The 19,507-nt window shown below is 59.0% G+C and overlaps 2 protein-coding genes across 8 annotated transcripts in view; one reads left to right on the forward strand and one right to left on the reverse strand.

Annotated features, from left to right (window-relative positions):
* Window positions 1-9,079, forward strand: part of PGS1 (phosphatidylglycerophosphate synthase 1) — a 34,184-nt gene extending 25,105 nt beyond the window's left edge. For 3 of the 7 annotated variants that reach the window (XM_074320772.1, XM_074320776.1, XM_019735640.2), the window contains 3 exons: window positions 969-1,117; window positions 5,128-5,256; window positions 8,480-9,079. In XM_074320772.1, the coding sequence (XP_074176873.1) occupies window positions 969-1,117; window positions 5,128-5,247 (269 nt within the window). In that variant the 3' untranslated portion in view covers window positions 5,248-5,256; window positions 8,480-9,079. Of the gene's footprint in view, window positions 1-968; window positions 1,118-5,127; window positions 5,257-8,390 lie in introns of all 7 variants that reach the window. The other 4 variants (XR_012492365.1, XM_074320773.1, XM_074320775.1 and 1 more) reach the window with 4 other exon arrangements.
* Window positions 8,285-19,507, reverse strand: part of DNAH17 (dynein axonemal heavy chain 17) — a 99,657-nt gene continuing 88,434 nt past the window's right edge. Inside the window, exons 72-80 of the mRNA XM_074320771.1 lie at window positions 18,731-18,858; window positions 17,726-17,953; window positions 15,879-16,070; window positions 12,649-12,828; window positions 12,101-12,283; window positions 10,953-11,135; window positions 10,447-10,590; window positions 9,725-9,950; window positions 8,285-8,572 (exon numbers count right to left, since the gene is read on the reverse strand). Coding sequence (XP_074176872.1) covers window positions 8,325-8,572; window positions 9,725-9,950; window positions 10,447-10,590; window positions 10,953-11,135; window positions 12,101-12,283; window positions 12,649-12,828; window positions 15,879-16,070; window positions 17,726-17,953; window positions 18,731-18,858 — 1,712 coding nt within the window. The 3' untranslated portion in view covers window positions 8,285-8,324. The remainder of the gene's footprint in view (window positions 8,573-9,724; window positions 9,951-10,446; window positions 10,591-10,952; window positions 11,136-12,100; window positions 12,284-12,648; window positions 12,829-15,878; window positions 16,071-17,725; window positions 17,954-18,730; window positions 18,859-19,507) is intronic.

A 19,507-nucleotide genomic window follows, 5' to 3' on the forward strand; every position in this document is an offset into this window, starting at 1 on the left:
CTGGCACCCACTTGGCCCCATGGACGTTGGGCGGGGTTTCTGGGCAGTGTCCCTGGTGCTGTGAGGGCACAGCACGGAGGAAAAAAAGAGGCCAGGGCAGTCGGGGCTCCCTCCGTAAGAGGAAGGAAGTCGAGGGCGACAGATGTCCCTGGGAGGCTTTGGGAATTGTTTCTGTGGGAGAAGTAGTTCTGATGGGGGCTGGACTGTGCAAGTGGGCCCTGGCGCTCGGGCGTGGAGACGGAATGAGTAACGTCAGCCGGCTCATTTTCTAGCGAAAAAGGGGAAGCAGTGTCCTCTGGGCGGGCAGACTTGCAGCGCCTCTGAGGTCTGGCCCCCACCGGGCCCCAGGGGACGGTGCCTGAGCCCAGTGGGGTCTCCCTCTGGTGCCCTTGGGGCTTCCAGTGTGTGTGTGTTGTGTTAGCAGTCTGAAGAGGGAGGTCGTGAGTCCCTTGGGAGGAAGGCCCGGCCTGTGTTCAGGTAGACAGAATGGTGTGACTTGTTCTTACCAAGCGCCTGTGTCACCCCCATGGAACCGCCTGCCTCTGCTGTCCCCAGCCCCCATGTAGCACAGCCGTGGCCTCTTTCCCTCAGTGTCCGTGGAAGGACGATGGAGCTTCTGCCCAGATGGGCTGAGTTCCAGTGGCCAGGCTGTGGTGGAGGCAGTTCAGAGAGTGGGAAGGGCCTCCGGCTAGCCCCCCGGGGTAGGGGGCACAGGCACCCCAGGTTCCCTTTAAGAACCCACTTCTCACCATGCTTGGGGAAGAGGCCACAGCGTGCAGGGCGGCAGAAAGAGTGGAGCCGTCCCACTGAGCCACCTGGGGCCGGGGCCAAGAGGAGGCTGGCCAGCCTGCCCAGCGGGTCTGCAGCAGCGGCACCCCCAGCACCCGGGTTTTCTTAGGTGGTGGGGTGTGGAGCAGCTTGGGAAGATGCTGTGCTCACTTCCTCTGCACGTTTCCTTTTCCCTGCAGGCCTGTGGCTGTACCTGGCTGGGAGCAGCCTGCCCTGTCTCACGTTGATTGGCTCTCCTAATTTTGGGTACAGGTCAGTCCATCGGGACCTGGAGGCCCAGATCGCCATCGTGACGGAAAACCAGGCCTTACAGCAGCAGCTCCACCAGGTGGGTGGGGGAAAGCGGGGGCGGGGGCGTCGAATAGGGTGCTCAGCCCTGCCTGTGTCGCATTCCCTGGCAGCTGTGTCCCGTGCTGCCCACCTGAGCCCAGTGAGGAAAAGCCCAAGTCCTCAGCAGCCCCCTGGTGGTGGCAGGCATGGCTGGTGGCCAGAGCAGCTGGCTGCAGGGCCTCCCTCTGAAGCCTGCGGGCCTCTGACTGCGGAGCCCTTCCTGGAATGCAGGTCCACTATGGAAGGGCGGCCACCCGGGCAGAAAGGGTGACACAGAAGCCAGGAAAAGGAGGCCGACCCCACAGAGAAGCCAGAGCACCAGTGCGGGGCCCGTGGAGCACTCGCTCGCGGGTGTCCGTGCCCTTGCGCCCCAGGCCTCTCTGCACGGGTGTTTGGGCTTTTCGTCTTAGACTCGTGCGCTCAGGGATGATAGGGCCCGGGGTGCTAGGGACTGAATATAAGGGGGTGCTGGAGAGCTTGGACATTTGCCAGGCCAGAAGCAGGGCTTCCTCGGGGCGTGTTTGCAGGGTCAGGGTGGAGGGGGGCGTGGGACTGGGGAAGCTTGCCGGCGGCCTCTGCCTGCTCCCCATGTCCAGGGACGGAGCTTGGCCAAGGCAGGGTCCATCTTCCTTCGGGGTGCGGGGGTCCTAGAATTCTGTATGGCTTTTCTCATGCTTATAGTTGTAATGGGGTTGCTTTCCTTGCAACCCTGAGAGGGAGAAGGCAGGCATTCTTGCGGAGAGCGGGGGATGGGACCTGACTTGCTGTGTCTGGCTCAGCATGTTGGTGTGGACAAGTGATCGCGTGCAGGTAGCCCTCTGAGGACCCTCCTCTCCTCCCCTTGGAAGACACTTCCCAGTGTGTGGTTGGGCCTGCGCTGTCAGCCGTTTCAGTCGGGAGAGCAGCCCTTTCTCCTGAGCTCGGGCTGGAGAGTTTTGGGGTCGGGGACCCTGAGCCACATGCCGCTGGCTGGCGACCCACCGCCAGGTGCAGAGAAGCAGCACTCCATCTCCTCTGTGGGACGGGAACGCAGTGGTGGTTCCCTGAGCGTCAGCCGTGGCCTCCACCTCCTTGCATGCTAGTCAGATTTACTCTGTTTAAAGTGGAGAATGACAGAGTTAGTGGCAATTCCTTCGTGCTTTTGTGTGAATGTCTGTCCTTGGTCACTTGCAGCAGTCAGCGCTGATAGACTTTTGAGAATGCAAACACACCACCCCGGGCTCCGAGTTGGTGGCCTGTGCAACACAGCCTTCCCGGGAAGGTGCCAGCTTTCCTCCCTCCCGAGTCGGGATCCCGTTGCTGATAACATCGCTGTAGGCCCAGCCGCAGAGGCTTCAGCTGGTGACTTGGTGAAGCTTTTATTCTCCAGTGTTGGGAATTGCTGTTGCGAAATAGTTGGAGCCTTTGTTGCTGGAGGAGGAAATGGTCACGGCCTTGTGCCCCGGGATCTGCCTCCTGCGATCTGGGAATCTTGTCCGACTGAGTGGGGCCTTGGTGCCGGGAAGGGCTTCACGATGGAGGGTGAGAGGAAGTGGCAGCGGTCACGCTCTGGGTGGCCAGTGGGAGAATCTGATCTGCTCAGCAGGTTTCCAGCAAATGACTGAGGAAGCCCCCACAGCCGAGGTTCCAGTGGGGACAGCTGGCCTCAGAGCCGGGTGCTGTGAAAGGTTCACACCTGCACCTTCCAGGGGGGAGCCTCCTGGACTTCCGGCCCCCCCCACCCCCCACCGCAGAGAGCGGGTTTCCACAGATGCCTGGGTCCCTGACTTTTTGTCCTCGGTCAGTAGAGAAGCGTTCGTGTGACTTGGCCTGGGGCCGGACAAAGTCTCTGTGGACCTGGGCTCATTTGGGGGAGCAAGTTCCCCAGGCCTGTGCCCAGGGTCCTGGTACTGGCCACTGTCCCCCACTTCCTGAGACGGGGGACTGAACCCACATCCTGGTTCTTGAGAAAAGCTGGGCTGGTTGTGGTCAGTATCTGCTTTCCCAAATGACATATTTGGGATATTTTCTTTTTCTTCCCAAACCTGAATCCCAGGGGCTTTTGATTGTGGGAGGGTGGCAATTCATGCTGCAGCTCTTCCCTTCTTTAGAGCCTTTGAAATGCAGAAACACGTTTCTGGATAATTCCGCCCATATGCTCATATGCGGGGACTGCAGTTGCCATCGTGGAGGCCCGTCCAATGCCCAGCTACACAGCCTCCCATAGCCCAGAAAGTCCCTAAAACCCCGTTGCCTGGGTGCTGTCTCCCAGAAGCCGCCTTGGAACTCTCCTTGGGATGCGGGCAAGGGCCCCGCTTGGGTCACACTGGGATGGGATGGGAGGGATTTTGATCTGAACCCCAAGTCCCGCCCATCTCTTAGTACATACAGTAAAGACTGAAAGCTTCCTGGTTTTGTTCAGGGAACACGCTTTACCACTTGTGACCCCAGAAAGACACCCTAGAGCAGCATTGTAACCTCGATCAGCTGACTTCCTTCCCCATCCCTGTTGTGGCGTCTGTGAGGAAACTTAAGTGTTTCTGGTAATTTAATTGAAATCTTGGCTGCATATTCATTTGAAAACATAAAGCTGGAGCTGGGTCTGTGGAGACTCCTGCAAACCAGCCCCCGAGACTGAAGCTGGCCGCTCCGTCAGGCGCAGCAGCAGCAGCCGTCGGAGGCGAGGGACCAGAGTGGGATTGGGCAGCCCCCGCGGGAGCGCCCGGGGGCCACGCCCCGCAGCACGGGCTCCCGGCCCCAGAGCCAGCGCCAGAAACGTGCAGGAAGAACTGCATCCAGGCGCTCGGTTGCCCCAGGCCTTGATAGGAAAAGCTGTGGACCAGCTGCCAGCGTTCTGGTGGGCCAGGCATCCTCGTCCCGTTCTCACGGGGTCAGAGGAGCTTGGGGGGCACACCCTCTGCCCCCGCCCCCAGAGGAGAGCCAGCCAGGCTTTTCTCGGGGGCTGCTGGTCCCCCGTGGCCAGAGCGTCTTCACAGCCATTGCTGCTCGGTCCTCACGGTGGTGTGGGTTGGTAGGCGTCTCATAGCTCAGGGGACGTCGGTCGCAGCCTCTGTGGAAGTGCAATAGGTCCCCTACAAAAGGGAACAGTGTGTGGGGGGCAAGTTGTTTAAAAGACACAGTTTCTCCGTCGGTGATCCCAAGCGCAGTTTATGACAAGGCTTAGATACGTGTCACTTAACTTGTTTTTAAATATGAAAGTGATCATTGTGAAAATTAAGAAGTTAGCATATACTGGCCCTTTCGTCCATAGATAATTGCTGAAATCCTTTTGGTTGATCTTCCATCTTTTGTTCTGTGAGCACATGGAGAGGCCTAACTTGCTTCTTTTTAATGAAACTAGGATTATATGGTATCTATGATTTCATATCCAGGATTTTTCGCTTAATATATGTGCCTACCTGCGTTACTGAAGAAACGTTCTTCTAGAACATGAGTATCTCATAGTGAGTGCTGCGTTGTCATTTGGGTTTATTATATTTAATTAGTTGGTTGTTGGACATTTAGGTGGTTTCCAGTTTTTCCCTATTACAGATGTTGCTGGGATAAATCTCAGTGTACAAAAATCTCAGCACATGCTTCTTTTCTGGGGATAAACTCTTGCGAGTGGAGCTTTTGAAGGCTCTGAGGGCTTTGCTCTCGGCAGAGACGACGCGGTCCCCTCCAGCAGCAGGTGTGCCTGCTCCCGGGGCTTTGTCAGCCCCGTGGTGGTGTCACGGGAGCTTCTGCCAACTGGAGAGAAGAAAAACTCTGTCTCATGTACGAAATAATCCTAATTGTGCAGTGTACCTCCTTTAGAAGGGTGAATGTTCACTTTTTCCACCAGCTGTATCTCTTCAGCTCTGTCCCCTGCACGGCTTGGTCTTAAAAACATGTAGCAACGCGGGCTCCTTAGCTTTTCCAAGGACTGTTTCAAAGGGGCCACTTGCAGGGCCTGGCCGCCAGGCCCCGGCACCTCATCCTGTTGCCTGGTGCTGGAGGGGACCCCTAACTCCTGTTCCTTTTCCTCAGGAGCAGGAGCAGCTCTACCTGAGGTCAGGTGTGGTGTCCTCCACCACCTTCGAGCAGCCGAGTCGGCACGTGAAGCTGTGGGTGAAGCTGGTGACGCCGCTGATTAAGAACTTCTTCTGAGGACGACAGGTGCCACCTCCAGGGCCGACCCAGCGGGCTTCCCCAGGGGTCACTGCCCCACTGGGGTTCCCAGACCTCGCATAGGAACCCCAGTGCTCTCTCGTCCCTTCCTTGGTGACACAGGAGTGGTGCCGCGCTTGTGTGGATGGTTATCCTGATGCTCGTCGGGCAGCCCTCTCCAGGGCGTCCCAGGGCAGGCTGTGGTGGGGGGCAGTGTCACGAGGGCACGAGGGCCTTCCTTCCCCCGGACTATGGGCACACAGGTAGACTGCGCCACCCTCCCCTGAAGCTGAGCTCATGGTTTAGAGGGCAGGAAGCGCCCTGGCAGGGAGAGGGCCCTGGCTTGCTGCCTGGCCAGCTGCTCTCGCCAGGGTGAGATGCCAGGAGGAGATAGCATGGGGCCAGACCTCGGGGCTCGGCCTCCTCTGCCTGACGTTTCTGTGACGTGCACTTACGGAGGCTCCATGTTCTCTGCTGGCAGCTGGTAACAGGACATGCTCTGCCTACTCCGGGGGAGGCCACCGCTTTGCCCAGTGAGCGGGCCTGACCTGAGCTGCCCCCGGACACCGGAGGTGCGGCTTCCCTGAGAGGTGGCGTCTTCCTGAGTGACCCTCTGAGCTCCAGAGCCCTTAGGCCCTGAGCTCACCCCAGAGGTCCCCAGATGGGATCAGCGTCCCAAGGTGTTCTGGGCTCCCACTTGTCCTGCGCACACTGGGGGGTGGGGGTGGGATATTTGGGCCTTTGGCTTGTGGAGAAGGGACGGTGCGAAGGACTCGATGATGAGGGTCAAGGGCTATGTGGCCAGTGCGGGTTTTCAGTCCTGGCCGGTCACCTCGGGGGTCCCCGAAGCCCGTGGCTGCCTGTGTGGGGCAGGGGGCTTCTGGGCTCAGACCAGAAGCATCTGCAGCCTCTCCCCGCCCCAGGCAGCCTGCGCCCCCGGCAGCCTGCGGGTTCAGTGGTTGGGAGTGGCTGGTGGCCAGGGCCGCCCTGCCCTGGGGCCGCAGCACATCAGTTAACACTGTTTGCCTTCAAACTAGTTGTTAAATTGTCCTGTGGGACAATTAGACCAGAGAAGCCAAAAGAATGTGCTGGGCCCGGGTTTCTGTTTGGAGAGAGGCTTTCTGTGTACAGCGCTGGCATGTGGGATCGGCGCAAACACCGCCACAGCCTGCTCTCCGCTGGCCGCTCGCTTTGTCCCTGCTAATTACCTACAAGACAGTCCTGGGCAGCTGTCCCCCCAGGAGTGCTTCCGGCTCTTCTGGCCAGCCTGGCGGTGAGCCAGATGGCAGAGCCCAGGTGCAGAGAGTGGCTGCCCAGGCCTCCCAGCACTCAGGTGTGAAGCGGGTTTTGGCCCCGTCCCTGTTTCCTCGTCACTGGATTGTAACCTAGAGGTAAATCATCTCGGAAAGTTTGGAGAGAATTCTGTCAGCCGCTCACGATGCATTAGTGTGGAATGATGACTGTTTCAGGCTCTGAAGGCAAAACTGGAAAACCTTCCCATTTTGTGGTGATTACCGGGGATTGAAAACGAGTTGCCTGGTGACTGCTAGCTGTTTTCTGTTCTGTGTGTCTGAGGAGCGACCTCTCCTGGCCAGTAGAGGAGGTTGCCGGGCAGCCAGGCTCCCGGGCCCAAACTCCTGCCTGAACCTCGGCCCCCAGGGAGGGAGGACTCCCCCTGTCGGCCCCACCGGGTCCCAGGATCCTAGTGACTTATCAGCCTTTACTCTGCTTTTAAGCCTAAAAACAGGAAAGGGGCCAGCCTATGGGCCCCCTCTGGAGTTTGTGGGCTCTGCTCGCGGCCTCGCCTGCGTTCCCAGTTTCCCAGTGGGTTCCCTCCTCTTGCCTGTATCCCCTTACCCAAGCCAGCCCTGGCCGTCCAGTCTCTTCACTGGAATGTTCTGCCACTGTGTCAGTCGGGTCTGGGACTCACTGGTCTCACTCTGCTGAGATGATTCTGGTGACAAATAGAAACACCCTCCTACCAGTCACCCTGGTTCCCAGGTCCTAGTCAGCTGTGTCTCAGGGCGGCCCTCGCGTCAGGAGCCCGCTGAGTGAGGCCTGAAGCCAGACGGTGAGGGGCCAGGCTGCTGCTGGCCACCTGGTGCGGTGGGCTGTGTCCTCGCAGGTTTTCTTTAGCCCTGTCCCTGGATATGTCCAGAGGCCTGAAACGGGCACTGGCTGAGGGCCTTGTCCAGGGGACCAAGCGCCGGGCGTTCCTGCACATCCAGGTTGCAGCACAGGCCTCACGGATAGGAAGTCAGGGCTTCTTGGTGCCGAGCAGCGCCCTGGACTGCTCCTGGGCACGGTCTGAGCAGCCCTGCACCCCTGCGCCCTTGCTGTGACTGAGGAGGGGCGGAGGTGAAGGCAGCGGCCCAAGGGGCTCGTGGGCTTGGGCAGTTCTTTGCGGAAGCGTGAGACCCCCCAGGACACCCACACGTCTAAGCTGCTCCCCGCATCCCTGCTCGTTGTGTCCTGTTGCCAGCACCTTCAGGAAGTGGGCAGTTGGTGGGCAAGCACTTCAGCTATGTGGAAACGGCACCTCTGGGGAGTAGTTTGTGGAGGTGGCCTTACCGTGACAGAAAGGGAATGCTTTAGGGGACTGGAGAGGTGGCCGCTCCTGTTTATGACGAAATGCCCTGTCCCCTCCTTGGTGGGTCTTTGGCATATAGCATCGGGCCAAGGGGTGGGATTGCCACGCCCTCACCCTGTATGCTGCTTGTGGCCCCTATGGGAAGTCAGGATTTGGGGGTTTGGTTCCTGGGACACTTGCCCCGGTTGCTTCGAATTGGGGCCTCGTCCCCAAGCCTGTGCCAGGTCCCTGGTGGCCATCAGGTGCCGAGCTGCAGGCCGACTCAGGTGAACCAGATGGGCACAATTCAGTGACGTCATTGTTTTAATCCCACCGAATCCCCTCTCCCACGCTGCCCTCACCCTCTGGCCAGTCCACGTGGGCACAGTTACCATGTGCCTTGAGTATGTAGGAGGAAAAAGGCAGCACCCCTTGCAAGGTCGACACTCTAGCTGTGAGCTGGAGGTGCGGTTCGCATCTGGGGAGCGTGGCCTCGGGCGGGCGCCAGCTAGATCTGCAGCAGCAGCGCCACGCCCGCCAGGACCCACTTCGCTGCCTTCTCTTTGGTTTTCAGGTTAAAGGTCCAGACGTAGGTGGGGCCGCGGAGGCGTGTTTTGTACACGGGACACTCATACATGTTCTTGGTCTCCATGCGGTCCACAGGGATGGCCTTGATGAAGATGACGGGCACGGCCGGCGTCAGCTCCTTCAGCCGCGCTTCGGTGATGACCCCGGTCTGGGTGTCCCAGCGAGCGCCTGCAGGGCAGTGCTGACTGTGAGTGAGGGGACAGGCCTGGCCTCGCACCCCACGCCTGCAGGGATAGGCTGGTGCCCCCAACACCCCCGACTTGGCTCTGCTCCCAAAGAGCTCAAGCCAGGTGCCAGGGGCTGGCTGGGCACAGGAATTGCTGAAGACGGAGCTGTAAACGGAGAGGTCGTCGGTAATCACATGGCCGCCCCCTTACCCCACTGTGCACAGAGCGCAGCTGGCACGGAAGCCAGTGGCGCCATCGTTTACATTCGTTTAGAGCCTCATCCGCCAGCCTTCTTAATTTCAGTGCAGGAAACAACCACTCCGCTGAAAATGACAGGAGTTCCTTCACAGGGAGGGAGCGTCCTGTGTGTACATCTACGTGTAAATACCCATTTCCATGTGCACAGAACTGTTACTGCGTTTACCCAGGCTGCTGTTATTTCTACGCACCCTATTTAATGATGTTTATATTTCCTGTCTGTCATTCCAAATAAACATGGAGGACGGCTGCTACTGTGCTTTTCTTTGTGCTATGGGAACTGGGGCCCCCGACACCCCGACAGGTAAGGGCTGACGTCACTCGCTGAGTAGGATGGAGGTATATGGTGGAGTTGTTGGCACTCAGTGGGGCTAAGGAGATGGCTTGCCCGACGGTGCTGTGTGGCCTCTGCCCAGCTGCTGCTGGTCCTGGCCCCTCAGACGGCCTGGCACCAGGCTCAGAGCAGGTGGATGGCCAGGCGGCCCTTCCCCTGAAACCTGTGCCTGGGGGCAGCAGCAGCTTGGAGGGGGAGTGGAACCTGCAGGCGCTCTGGACCTTCACCCCTCACCTACCAAATGCACATCGAGCCCGGGCTCCCTGCCCCACGGCCTGGAAGGGCTGAGCCCCTCGTCACCTTGAGCTGGTGCTCCCCTTTGAGAGGAAGCGGCTATTGCAGCGGAGCAGGCCCAGCCGCTTGTCTGGAGCACCGTTACTCGGTCTCCTCCAGACCTTGTGTGAGCGTCTTCAGGCAGCTCTAAGCTGAGAGCCACGTCGCCCTGAGTGCCCCTCCCACCTGCCCCCTTACAGCACGCACACAGCCTGCCTTTGCCGAGAGCTAGTCTCCAGCCAAGCAGGACCAGTTCTAGAAGCTTCCACAGACCAGCACCCCCTTTACCTTCCATGAAGAGCCCGTACACGTAGGCGCCCTCTCGTGGGGGGGCCGTCATGTCCTCCCTGTTTTTCTTGGTCACTTCCACAGACAGACACATCTTGTCCAGCGGCCACTCGTTCTTCCTGGCCATGGACTGCATGATGGCCGTGAGGAAGGACTGGGGGTTGAAGAAGCCGGCCAGCCACACGGTGGTGGGCAGGGCAAAGTCCGTCGTCCAGGCCTCCAGCTCCTGGACGGAAAGCCAGTGGTCAGTGCGTGCCTCCCAGTGCAGTGCAGACCGCCTTACGGACAGATCATGGAGTTAGCCCGGGTGGCCCCATTTTAGATGAGGGGACAGGAAGAGCAGGGCCAGGAGGGATGGCTGACCATTTGAGAATTTGGAAGCCCCAAAGAGGCTTTTGGTTTCAGTCACCTGGCCGCCTTTAGCAGGAGGCCCCCGCTGACGGGCGTCACTCGAGCGAGCGTCGTCAGCACTGCTGGCGAGAGCGCTCTGTGTGTCAATAAAATCTGCTCTCACTTCGAGCCTGCTGTCTTCTTCCTTTAGGAGGAAGTGCCTGCACTGTCAGGCGTCTCTGGCTGGACCAGGCCCTTCTGGCCCTGCTCTGACAAAGGCCAGGCCAGCAGGGGCCTCCAGGCCTGGGCGGGGCCACGGTCTGGGGGCGGGGCCACGGTCTGGGGGCGGGGCCACGGTCTGGGGGCGGGGCACCTGGGAGCCCTGTCCTCACCCTGATGCGCAGCAGCAGGTCGGCGTACCAGGCCGCCAGGCCCATCATGGAGGGGTAGGCCCGGGCCACCCACGTGTCGGGCACCGTGTCGTAGAACAGAGCCGTGCACAGGTCCTCCATGTCGGTCGTGATGGTCAGCTCCCCCTGAGGGACACACAGACGGGTGCTGGGGGGCCCAGGCTGCGCCACTCGGCACGGACGCAGGCCTGGCCAGTCCCGCCGGACCTTGTTCCACGCGCGCTCGGTCAGGCAAGAGAGCACCCACCCACGTGTGCTGAGCGTCGCCCACAGAATGTAGTTTGACAATGTGGGGCCTCTGCAGAGCCCCCAACGTGGCCACGCTTGTGCCTCCTGTGGGGGGACAGCCAGATGGGGCCGGGGCCGAGGGGCCGAGCTCCCGGTGGCCCGGGGTGGCTGGGTGGTTGTGCAGCTGAGGTGGAGTCAGCCTGCACCGGCCAGTACACTTCCTAAGTCCCATCCCTGGGCCCTGTTGACCCACACTTTACCTTCAGCCCCAGGTTTAGCTCCTTTAGCGAGCGGCGTATTTCGTTGGTTAGGATGTTCATTCGTTCACATTCTTGAAAGGCAACCACCACGTAGGGGGTCTTCTCGGCCGCCTTCGCCATGATCTCGGCCATGTTGAACGTCTCTGGGATCTTCTCGAGGATCTCATCCAGCACGGCCTTCACCTGGAAGGAAGCCCCAGCCGGCCCTGTCACTGCCCCCAGCCAGCCAGCCCTCCCCCGGTGTCCACAGCTCCAAACCCAGCAGCAAAGACACAAGTGGCCAGAAAACCAGGATCACAGGTGTAGCCACACACCCGGTGAGGGGAGGGAACCATGGCCAATGGGCTGGGAGTGCTCTGGCCCCACTGTCAAGGCCACATGACTGTGTCCCAGGAGCATCAGGCCACCCCAGCCTGGTCCCTGCAGACATGCCTGGATGTAGCAGCATCCCTGCCCCGCTCAGATCACCCGATGTGACTCTGTCCTCCGTGTGGACTATCTGCAGGGGCCGTGCTGGTCACACCCTCAAGGAGTGGCCCACTCAGTGGGCAGGTACATCGCCTTCCCAGCAATAGAGTCCTGGTTTCCATCCTTAGACCAAGAAAAGGTCACGGGGCCTAATAGCACGGAGAGTCTTCCAGTCAAGAATTTGGTCGACTTGCTCTGAAGCCCAGTAGTTAGCTAATTTTTAACAGACCTCGTCTGAATACATTACAAAGTGCAAAGGTGTTGTACCTCCAAAGACGGCAGAGGAGCCCAGACAGGTGAGAATTTATGAAATGCTCCTACATTCTCTGAGCGTCTCTGCCCACTGCCGTCTAAGCTCCCCTGGAGGAAGGGCCTGTTCCCACTCATCTGATTGTTACCTGTGCTGCTGTCCGGGGGTTTTCAGCTGCTGCTCTTGTGCTCTAAGGGCTGGGCTGGAGAAGGGCAGGTGCTCTCTGGGGCACTCAGCTGGGGATGCTGGAGGAACCTCCTGCCCCTCACTAGGCCTGTGAGCCTGCTCAGTGCCACTGGAGTTGCTGAGGTCTGGGGCGGGACCCGAGTGTGGTGCCAGCAGGTTCCCAGGTGTTGAGGCTGACCAGGGCGACCCCAGGTTCTAGGCCCTGCCCTTCCACCGCCCCCGGGAAGGATGGGAGGAGTCCTGCCTTCTCCTCGCGGGACACTCCGGTGCCTGCTCCTGAGTCCGTCTCTTTGGGCTGCATTTCCAGGACAGTACGGAACAGCTTCTCCGAGGTGACCGTTAAAAAGCCGATCTCTGCATTGGGGTGCAGGCCATACAGGTAGGGACTCTCGGGGGGCAGGTTCTCATCGATGTATTCATGATAACTCTGGAAAGGGGTGGTTAGTCAGGCTGCCAAGGGAGAGCTGTGCAAGCTGGGACATCCTTTCCAGAATGTTCCACCCATGCACATCTCACCCTCTGCACAAACCTAGTGGTCCCGACTGCCCTCCTGGGCAGCTCCCCTTTGCTCCCCAGCTACATAGGGAAGTTTCCACTCCCCCTCCCGGAGGCTGCCTTTCAAACCCTCTCATTTTGGTTTCCTGGCTTCTTGCTCAATTATTGATGTCCCATTTGTGATCTGAGGCTCTGACCGGGAGCCGGCCAGGATGGCATTAGCCTTGGTCGTGGTTGTGTCACAGAGTGAGCTCATGTTTAGCTTGTGGTCCGTGCCCGGGAAGGAGCGCTCCTCACCTTGTAATCCAGGCTGGGGGGGATGTGAAACCCCGGGGCCAGCTGTACCTCCCCCTCCAGCATCTCTGTGCGGATGTATTCCGCCAGATACGTCCTGCACAGCCGGCGGTCCCAGTCATCCGTGATGTGGCCGCCGTACATGATTTCACCAAAAAGGTAGCGGAGGTCGTCCCAAGGCACCTTCAGAGGATGGCAGCAGTGAGGGACGGTGCGTCCGACCCCTTTCTGTCTGTAATTAGGGTGATGCCAACTCCTCCACGGCAGCTGCTACCCTCAGTCACCAGGCCCGAGGCTCACCTCCTCCCACCCCGCACACCACCATCGGTCCTTGGTATCTGACTCAGGTGGCCGGGGACAGCCCTCGGCCCTCTGACTGCATTTCGCTGGAACTCATGGCCAGTGGCCCAGAGTCCGCAGGTCCACCGTCCAGCCCACTGTCCGTCTGCCCGTTTCTCCCTTTATTACCTGTGATCGGAGATGGGGTGGCAGGGGGACCCCTCTGGGATTCCCTCACTGTCTACTTTCACCAGAACATTTAATTCTATGGAGATTGGGTTTTGACTCCCAGGCACCGTGCAGCTTTCTGGCCATGAAGCCCAGTTGTCAGATCTTCAAGTGGGTCTTCTGATCCCACTGACTCTTTTTTTTGTACCTGGCTTTTGAAATCAGTGTGTATTTTACCCCTCGGTTTGGACTGGCTGCGTGCCACGTGCTGGTGGGGAGCTGCCCTGGGCAGTGCAGGCGTGGGACCCCCCACCCATCTCCACTCCCACGCACGCTCGGCCGCCACTGCCTCTACTTGCCGCTCCCCAGGGTGAGCTGGACATTTAGCAACGTGACTGCCACAGCGCCCTGCCTGAAGCCACGGTCTACGAGCTACGTGCAAACGAAAGGTCACTGAATAAAACTTTGAGTCATCGGTTGTCTGGTCTCACGAGTTTTACTCAGAAAGTTACTATTTTCTAAATGGTCATTTTCTCAGCCCAGCTGTTGTGGGATGTGCTGGGCGGTGGTTTCGGCATGCTACTTCTTTGCTTTACGGACGCCCTGTTGTTTCTCCTGTGGGGCAGGGTGGGCACATCCCACTCTGCCTCCTGGGGACGGGCCTTCCCCTTGGGGTGGGGCAGTGGAGTAACCCCCAGGGACGGAAGCTATCAGTGTCCCACACCTGCCGATGTAATCCCTGGGGTGCCTGTCACACATCAGGCCTCGCTGGTCAGTGTGTGTGTAACTCGGACACACCCTGAGAGGCAGGATGGGTCGGCCCTGGGACATGACAGCGTCGTCACTCACTTCCTCCAGGTACTTACTGTGCCTCCTGAGGCCGAGAGCTGGGACAAAGGGAAGGTTAGGTGGGCCAGGCCCAGTGCATGGCCTGAGGAAACACTGCCAGCAGGACGTGGGTTCCTGTGCCGTTCTTTACCCCTCCCTTCCCCACCGCACACCTAGTCTCTAGCAGGTGCTTACCCAGCCTGGATTCACGCATGCGTGACGGGGGAGGCGGCTAAGCGAAATTCTAACCAGACTGTTCCTCCCACCCTCGTCTCCCCAGAGAGCCCCAATCTGACAGGCTGCAGTGATGAGGAAACCCCTTCAGGTCTTGCCCATTGTATCGATTTGTTGGTGTGAGTGTTGGAAGACACGCTACCAGCGCTTGGCTCTTATGGACCCTGTTTTAGGTGAAGTGACCACCAGCACCTGGCCTGACCCACTGCAGAGGAGAGCAAGCTTCTGAAGGGAAAGGTGGCGACAGGACCTGGGAACCACCGCGGTGGGGGTGGCGGGGGGGGGGGGCTGTGGGGATGTGAACTGACTGCTGCCTGTCCCTCTCTCCTGCCTTCTCCAAGGCCGGCAAACACAACGTTCCAGGCTCAGGCTTGGGTGACAGCAGTCCTGGAAGGCCACCCCCCCCCCAATCTGGGTTGGGGGCTCTGTCCTGGCTGTCAAGGCAGGGGGTCTACTCTGGGCCAAGGGCAAGGCAAGGTGATGTTTGTCAGGTGTCCCAGGGAGTGGATGTGCAGGGCTGAAGTCTCCCCCTCCCCCCTGCATCACAATAGGGTGGGAGACAGGAGGGGTTCCTGAGACTAGCGCTCCCAGGCCAGGTGGGGCACTTTGCACCTTTCCTCCCTGAACCCCAAAGCTTTGAGGCTGGGGTGTTGTCCTCAGGTTTGGGGAATCTCTTAGCTAGTGAGGGGCAGGGCCAGGCTTCAAACTCAGACCCCTGGGCACCAGCGCCCTGACAGTGCCACTAGGGGTGGGTGCCTAGGCCACCCGGGCGCTGGGAGGGAGGTGCCAGCTCTGCCCGCTGGTTCAGCTGTGTGACCACCCCCCTCACTCATGCCCCAGCAGGTTCCTGGGAGCCTCCCTGGGCAAGCCGGGCACTGCTTTTGCTCCCTGTCCACCCCTCTTGGCTTAAGAAGGTGCTGGTGCCCGCTCTTGTTGCTGTTGCTTTAGGGGTAAGAGGGAGGAGGAGGAGCCCAAGGCTTATGGGGGCACAGTCCTCTGCTTCCTGGGGCTCAGAGGCGCTGCCGGGTCAGCGCCAGGCTTCACGTACGGTCCTGAGAAGGCCAAGTGCAGCGGGAGAACCGCCCTCGGTTCAGGGTGAGAGGCCAAGGCTTAGGGGGTCTCTAGACAGGCTGCTGGGCTACCCATGGGGGCATGAGCCACTCACTGCGGGGCTCACCTCTCCAGGACACCCCTGTCCCCCTGCATCCCCCTTCCCCAGTCTGCTGGTGCCCTCATAGCCGCAACCCAGTACTGGAGGCCACTGGCTTTCTTTTCAGCCCTCTGTGGTTATATGCATCTGAGTAGACATTGAATTTTCAATAAAAAAGGTAGGAAGCATTGCCATCTTTCCAGGGAGGTGTTTTTGGCCCTTGCTCTACAACTGGGTTCTGTCTCCAGACGCTGACTGAGCACCAGCCCTGTCCACGATCGGCTCGTGCTGCCCCAAGGTGCTGGGACTTGTCAGGTGCCAGATGGGCAGGCCCCAGGGAGTGTGAGCACAAGCAGAGACTTTGCCAGAAGGCTGACGCCTGCTGTGGTGGCAGCCAGGGACTGGATGCTGACCATTGTCTCAGGCTGCTGGGGTCTAGGTGATTCTTAGGTTTCAGGTTTTCCTGGGCTGCGACACTTATTTAACCTCACTTAAGATCTCTTAAACATACGACTAAGAATTATCCAAAGGAGAACAGGAGGAGAACGGACCGGGCAGGAGGCCCGCCCTGTACCTTGGTGTTGGCCTCCAGGTAGTTGTAGAGCACGTTGATGGAGATGGTGAGGTCCCCGTTGTTGAAGGGGTACGACCTGTTCCAGCCCTGTGCCCCAAACTTGCGCCTCTCGGCCACCACGGCGTGGAAGTAGCACAGGGCGAAGAGGATGCACTTGAACTCCAGCTCCTTGGTGCACATCTCCAGAGTGTCCTGCGGGGTACACGCTGCTGTCAGCGGAGCCCATGCAGAGCGCCAGGGGGCTGAGTCCCGCCTGCCAGCTGGTGCGCGGGTGACGGGTGCGGTGCAGTGGGGTGGGGTGCAGTGGGGGATAAAGTCTCTCTGGTCTGCAAAGCCCGGTAGGAACACTTAGAACACAGACAGCAAGTGCTTTATCACTTCAGCACTGATTACAAGTCAAATGATTGCTCCCTAACAAAGTATCACCCATGCCAGGACCTTTCAGGCATGGTGCCCACACATGCCTTCCTTGCTTACTTAATGAGAAATAATGTTCCTTCACAGTTACCAGCATTCCTCATCGTTTATATACAAACAGTACCCTAGCTCTTCAAAAACAATCCAAGGGGGCAGGTGCTTAGCCAGCCCTTCCATTTGCCATGGCCCCGGGTAATGGCAGACCCAGCCCAAGTTCTGAATCAGGTTTGTGAGATTTTACTGACTGTGATTTGTCTTTGCTAAGTGGGCACCCTCTGGAAGCTCAGCTGTGTCTTCCTCATCTGCTCAGCGTTGACTGCGCCCCAGGGCCCAGGGCTCTGTGGGCATGTGGGGAGGGGCCCCAGCTCCCCACACTCCCCATGCCCCCCTCACACTGGGCATTGGCTGCAGGCTCTCAAGCCCCTTGTGTAGTCTGTCCCGGGCCTCCCTGCACCTGGCCATTTCCTACTCGCCGCTGGTCCTGGCTGTCTGCCTGGGCACCCACTTCCCGGCACTGGCTTCGATGTCCCTGCGCCTGCCACATGCCAGGCTCGCAGCCTTTTGTGCTTAGAGGGAGGAATGTGCGACCACTCTGCACATCTCTTTTCCTGCCCTCAGTTCTCCATGACTTCACTCTGATCTTACTGGGTCCTTTCAAAGCCGGTAGGGAGTTGTTAGTTGCTAATTCCATATATTATTTTATGTATTAAATACATCAGACATAGAAGTTACACACTCTTGGCACAATGCACTCCATAAGTAGATCTTTGTTAGGCGTTACCTGAGAACACAGGCATTCTTCCTCAAGAAGGTTTTAGGCTCCGATTTGGAGACCAAGTCTGTGCACCCAGAAAGTTCTAGTGTGCAACAGAAGATGGTCAGGTGCTAAAAGAATGGATATTGATGCTAAGGATTTGCACAAGGGCGCAAGGAAGCCAGGGAAGGTGGTGGCCGGCTTGGGGAGGGAACCAGAGCTCACAGCCCAGTGAGGCTGGCGTTACCAGAGGACAGACCAAGGAGGTGCTGTGGCCTCAGCAAAACCGACTGACCGTCGGGACCCAACCTCAGGAGCTGGGCCCCTTCCTGAGGTGCTCAGACACACCCAGGCCCGGGACCTGCACTGACTTGCAGGGCACAAAACTGATTATAAACGTGCCCTTCTGTTTTATGAAGCTGTCAGTGATGGCTGTTCCCACAGCACTTTGTGCACCCGTTCAGGGACATACTGACTTTGCAACGCTAGGTGTGTGTGTGACCGTGTGTGCGTGTGTGTGTGCGTGCGTGCGTCGGGAGAGAACCAGCATGGAGTGTCCTCACAGTGCAGTCGGATCCTTGGCTTTGCAGGCCCAGTGATTCCATGTGGTCTGGGTCCCTGGGCCGCTCCGACTGGGGACTGGCACTGGGCATGCGCATAGGAGAAGCCGCCTTACCTGGGTGAAGAGGTCCAGGGCCTTGTGCAGGTTGGCGTGCATGCCCGTGGGCGGCTCATTGGTGATTTTGATGGCATTTTCCAGGATGCCCTGGGGGATGATGTGGGACTCGGGGCTGGGGGCGGGCTCTGCACTCATGAACACGCGGTAGTCCTCATGGCTGCCCAGGCTGTACCGTTCCACCTTCTTGTCCAGGGTGCTCAGCCACCGGGCGACCAGGTGGATGTTCTGCGGCCAAGACCGGGCTTAGTGCCCACATACGCCTTCCCTGCCCTGGGCCCACATGGACAGGCCAGTCTGCTGTGTCCTCTGCCGGGCTCCTCCTAACATCACCGGCGCTCCCCACCCCACCGTCCAGCCCACCCTTACGGGCCGCGGGGCATGCAGGATCGGTTCAGCTAAGCTCTGTGGCCCCAGAGGCGATTCTTGTGCTCAGTTAATCCAGGACTCCAGCCTCCTGGCGAGCCCTACCCACTCTCTGCGGGCCCGGCATAAACTGAGATTGTATGGTCCCCACCCCTCCTCTGACAGCTTTGCGTAAAAAGCAACGACTTGATGCTGAGCTCTCCACTTGGGTTCAGGCGAGGCCGTGTCAGCACACGGTGGGGTCTGTGGGAGTCAGACCAGCCTGGAGGAGCTAGGGGGCAAGCCGGGGTGAGCATGGGCTCATGGGGGTCGTGCTAGGATTTCCCCAAAATGGGGAACACAAGCCTCCTGGCTGTTGACTGCGGAGGGGGAGGGGCGCTTTTGTCACCAGTGTTTTTGTGTTTAAAATCATGCTCTGTAGGGGTTCTCTGGCATGAAGCCCAGTGGCCTTCTCATCACTGAAGAAGCCACACCTCCACCGGAGCAGTCGACAGCCCCCGCTCCCTGGCTGACCCAGGCAGCGCTCAGCTTGGTATGGCTGCCTCCTGCCCATTGGTGAACATGAACCCCACGGCCAACCCCCACACCCGTCAGCATGGCGCCCACCCCCAGAGGTGTCAGCACCCACCCTCCCCGTACCTGCAGAATGACCCAGTGTCCCTTCTCTGCAGCCACGTCCAGAGCGTTCTCAGCCACCACCTCTTGTCCCTGCCCCAGGGACACGTTGTGGAGTTTCCCATTGTCTATGGTAAATTTCAGCTTTTTCCCTAAAGGAAAGAAAAGCAGGGAAAGTGTGGGGGCAAATGACTGACAACGGCTGAGGCTCTGCGATCCACGGCTGGGACTGCCACACCCTCCCCACTTTTTTTTTGGTGGCAAAACACACATAACATCAAATTTACCATTTTAAAAACCATCTTAAAAAGTGTACAACTCAGTGACGTTTAACATATTCACAGTGTTGTGCAAACATCTGTCTGGTTCCAGAACATTTCCATCACCCCAGGAGGAATCCCCGTACCCATCAAACGCTCTCCATGCCCCTCCCCCAGCCCCGGCAGCCCCACTTTGCCATCTGTCTCTGTGCATTGCCCTGTTGTGGACCCTTCAGATAAATGGAGCCACACAACGTGGGCCCTCTGTGTCTGGGTTCTTCCCCTGGCACAAAGTTTACAAGGTCCATCCATGGTGGAGCGTGTCAGGGCCTCACTCCTTTTCCTGGTGAAATACTATCCCACTGTGTGGATTTACTACACGGCCGTTATCCATTGGTTGGTTGGTGGACACTTGGGTTGCATGCACCTGTTGGCCGTTGTGAATGTAGAGTGCTTGTTTGAGCAGCTGTGTTAGTTCCTTGGATATACACCTGGGAGTGGAGCTGCTGGGTCACGTGTCACTTCTCGAGGCTCCCCCAGA

The sequence above is a fragment of the Rhinolophus sinicus genome, linkage group LG15 (assembly GCF_036562045.2).
Source record: "Rhinolophus sinicus isolate RSC01 linkage group LG15, ASM3656204v1, whole genome shotgun sequence".
Taxonomy (NCBI): domain Eukaryota; kingdom Metazoa; phylum Chordata; class Mammalia; order Chiroptera; family Rhinolophidae; genus Rhinolophus; species Rhinolophus sinicus.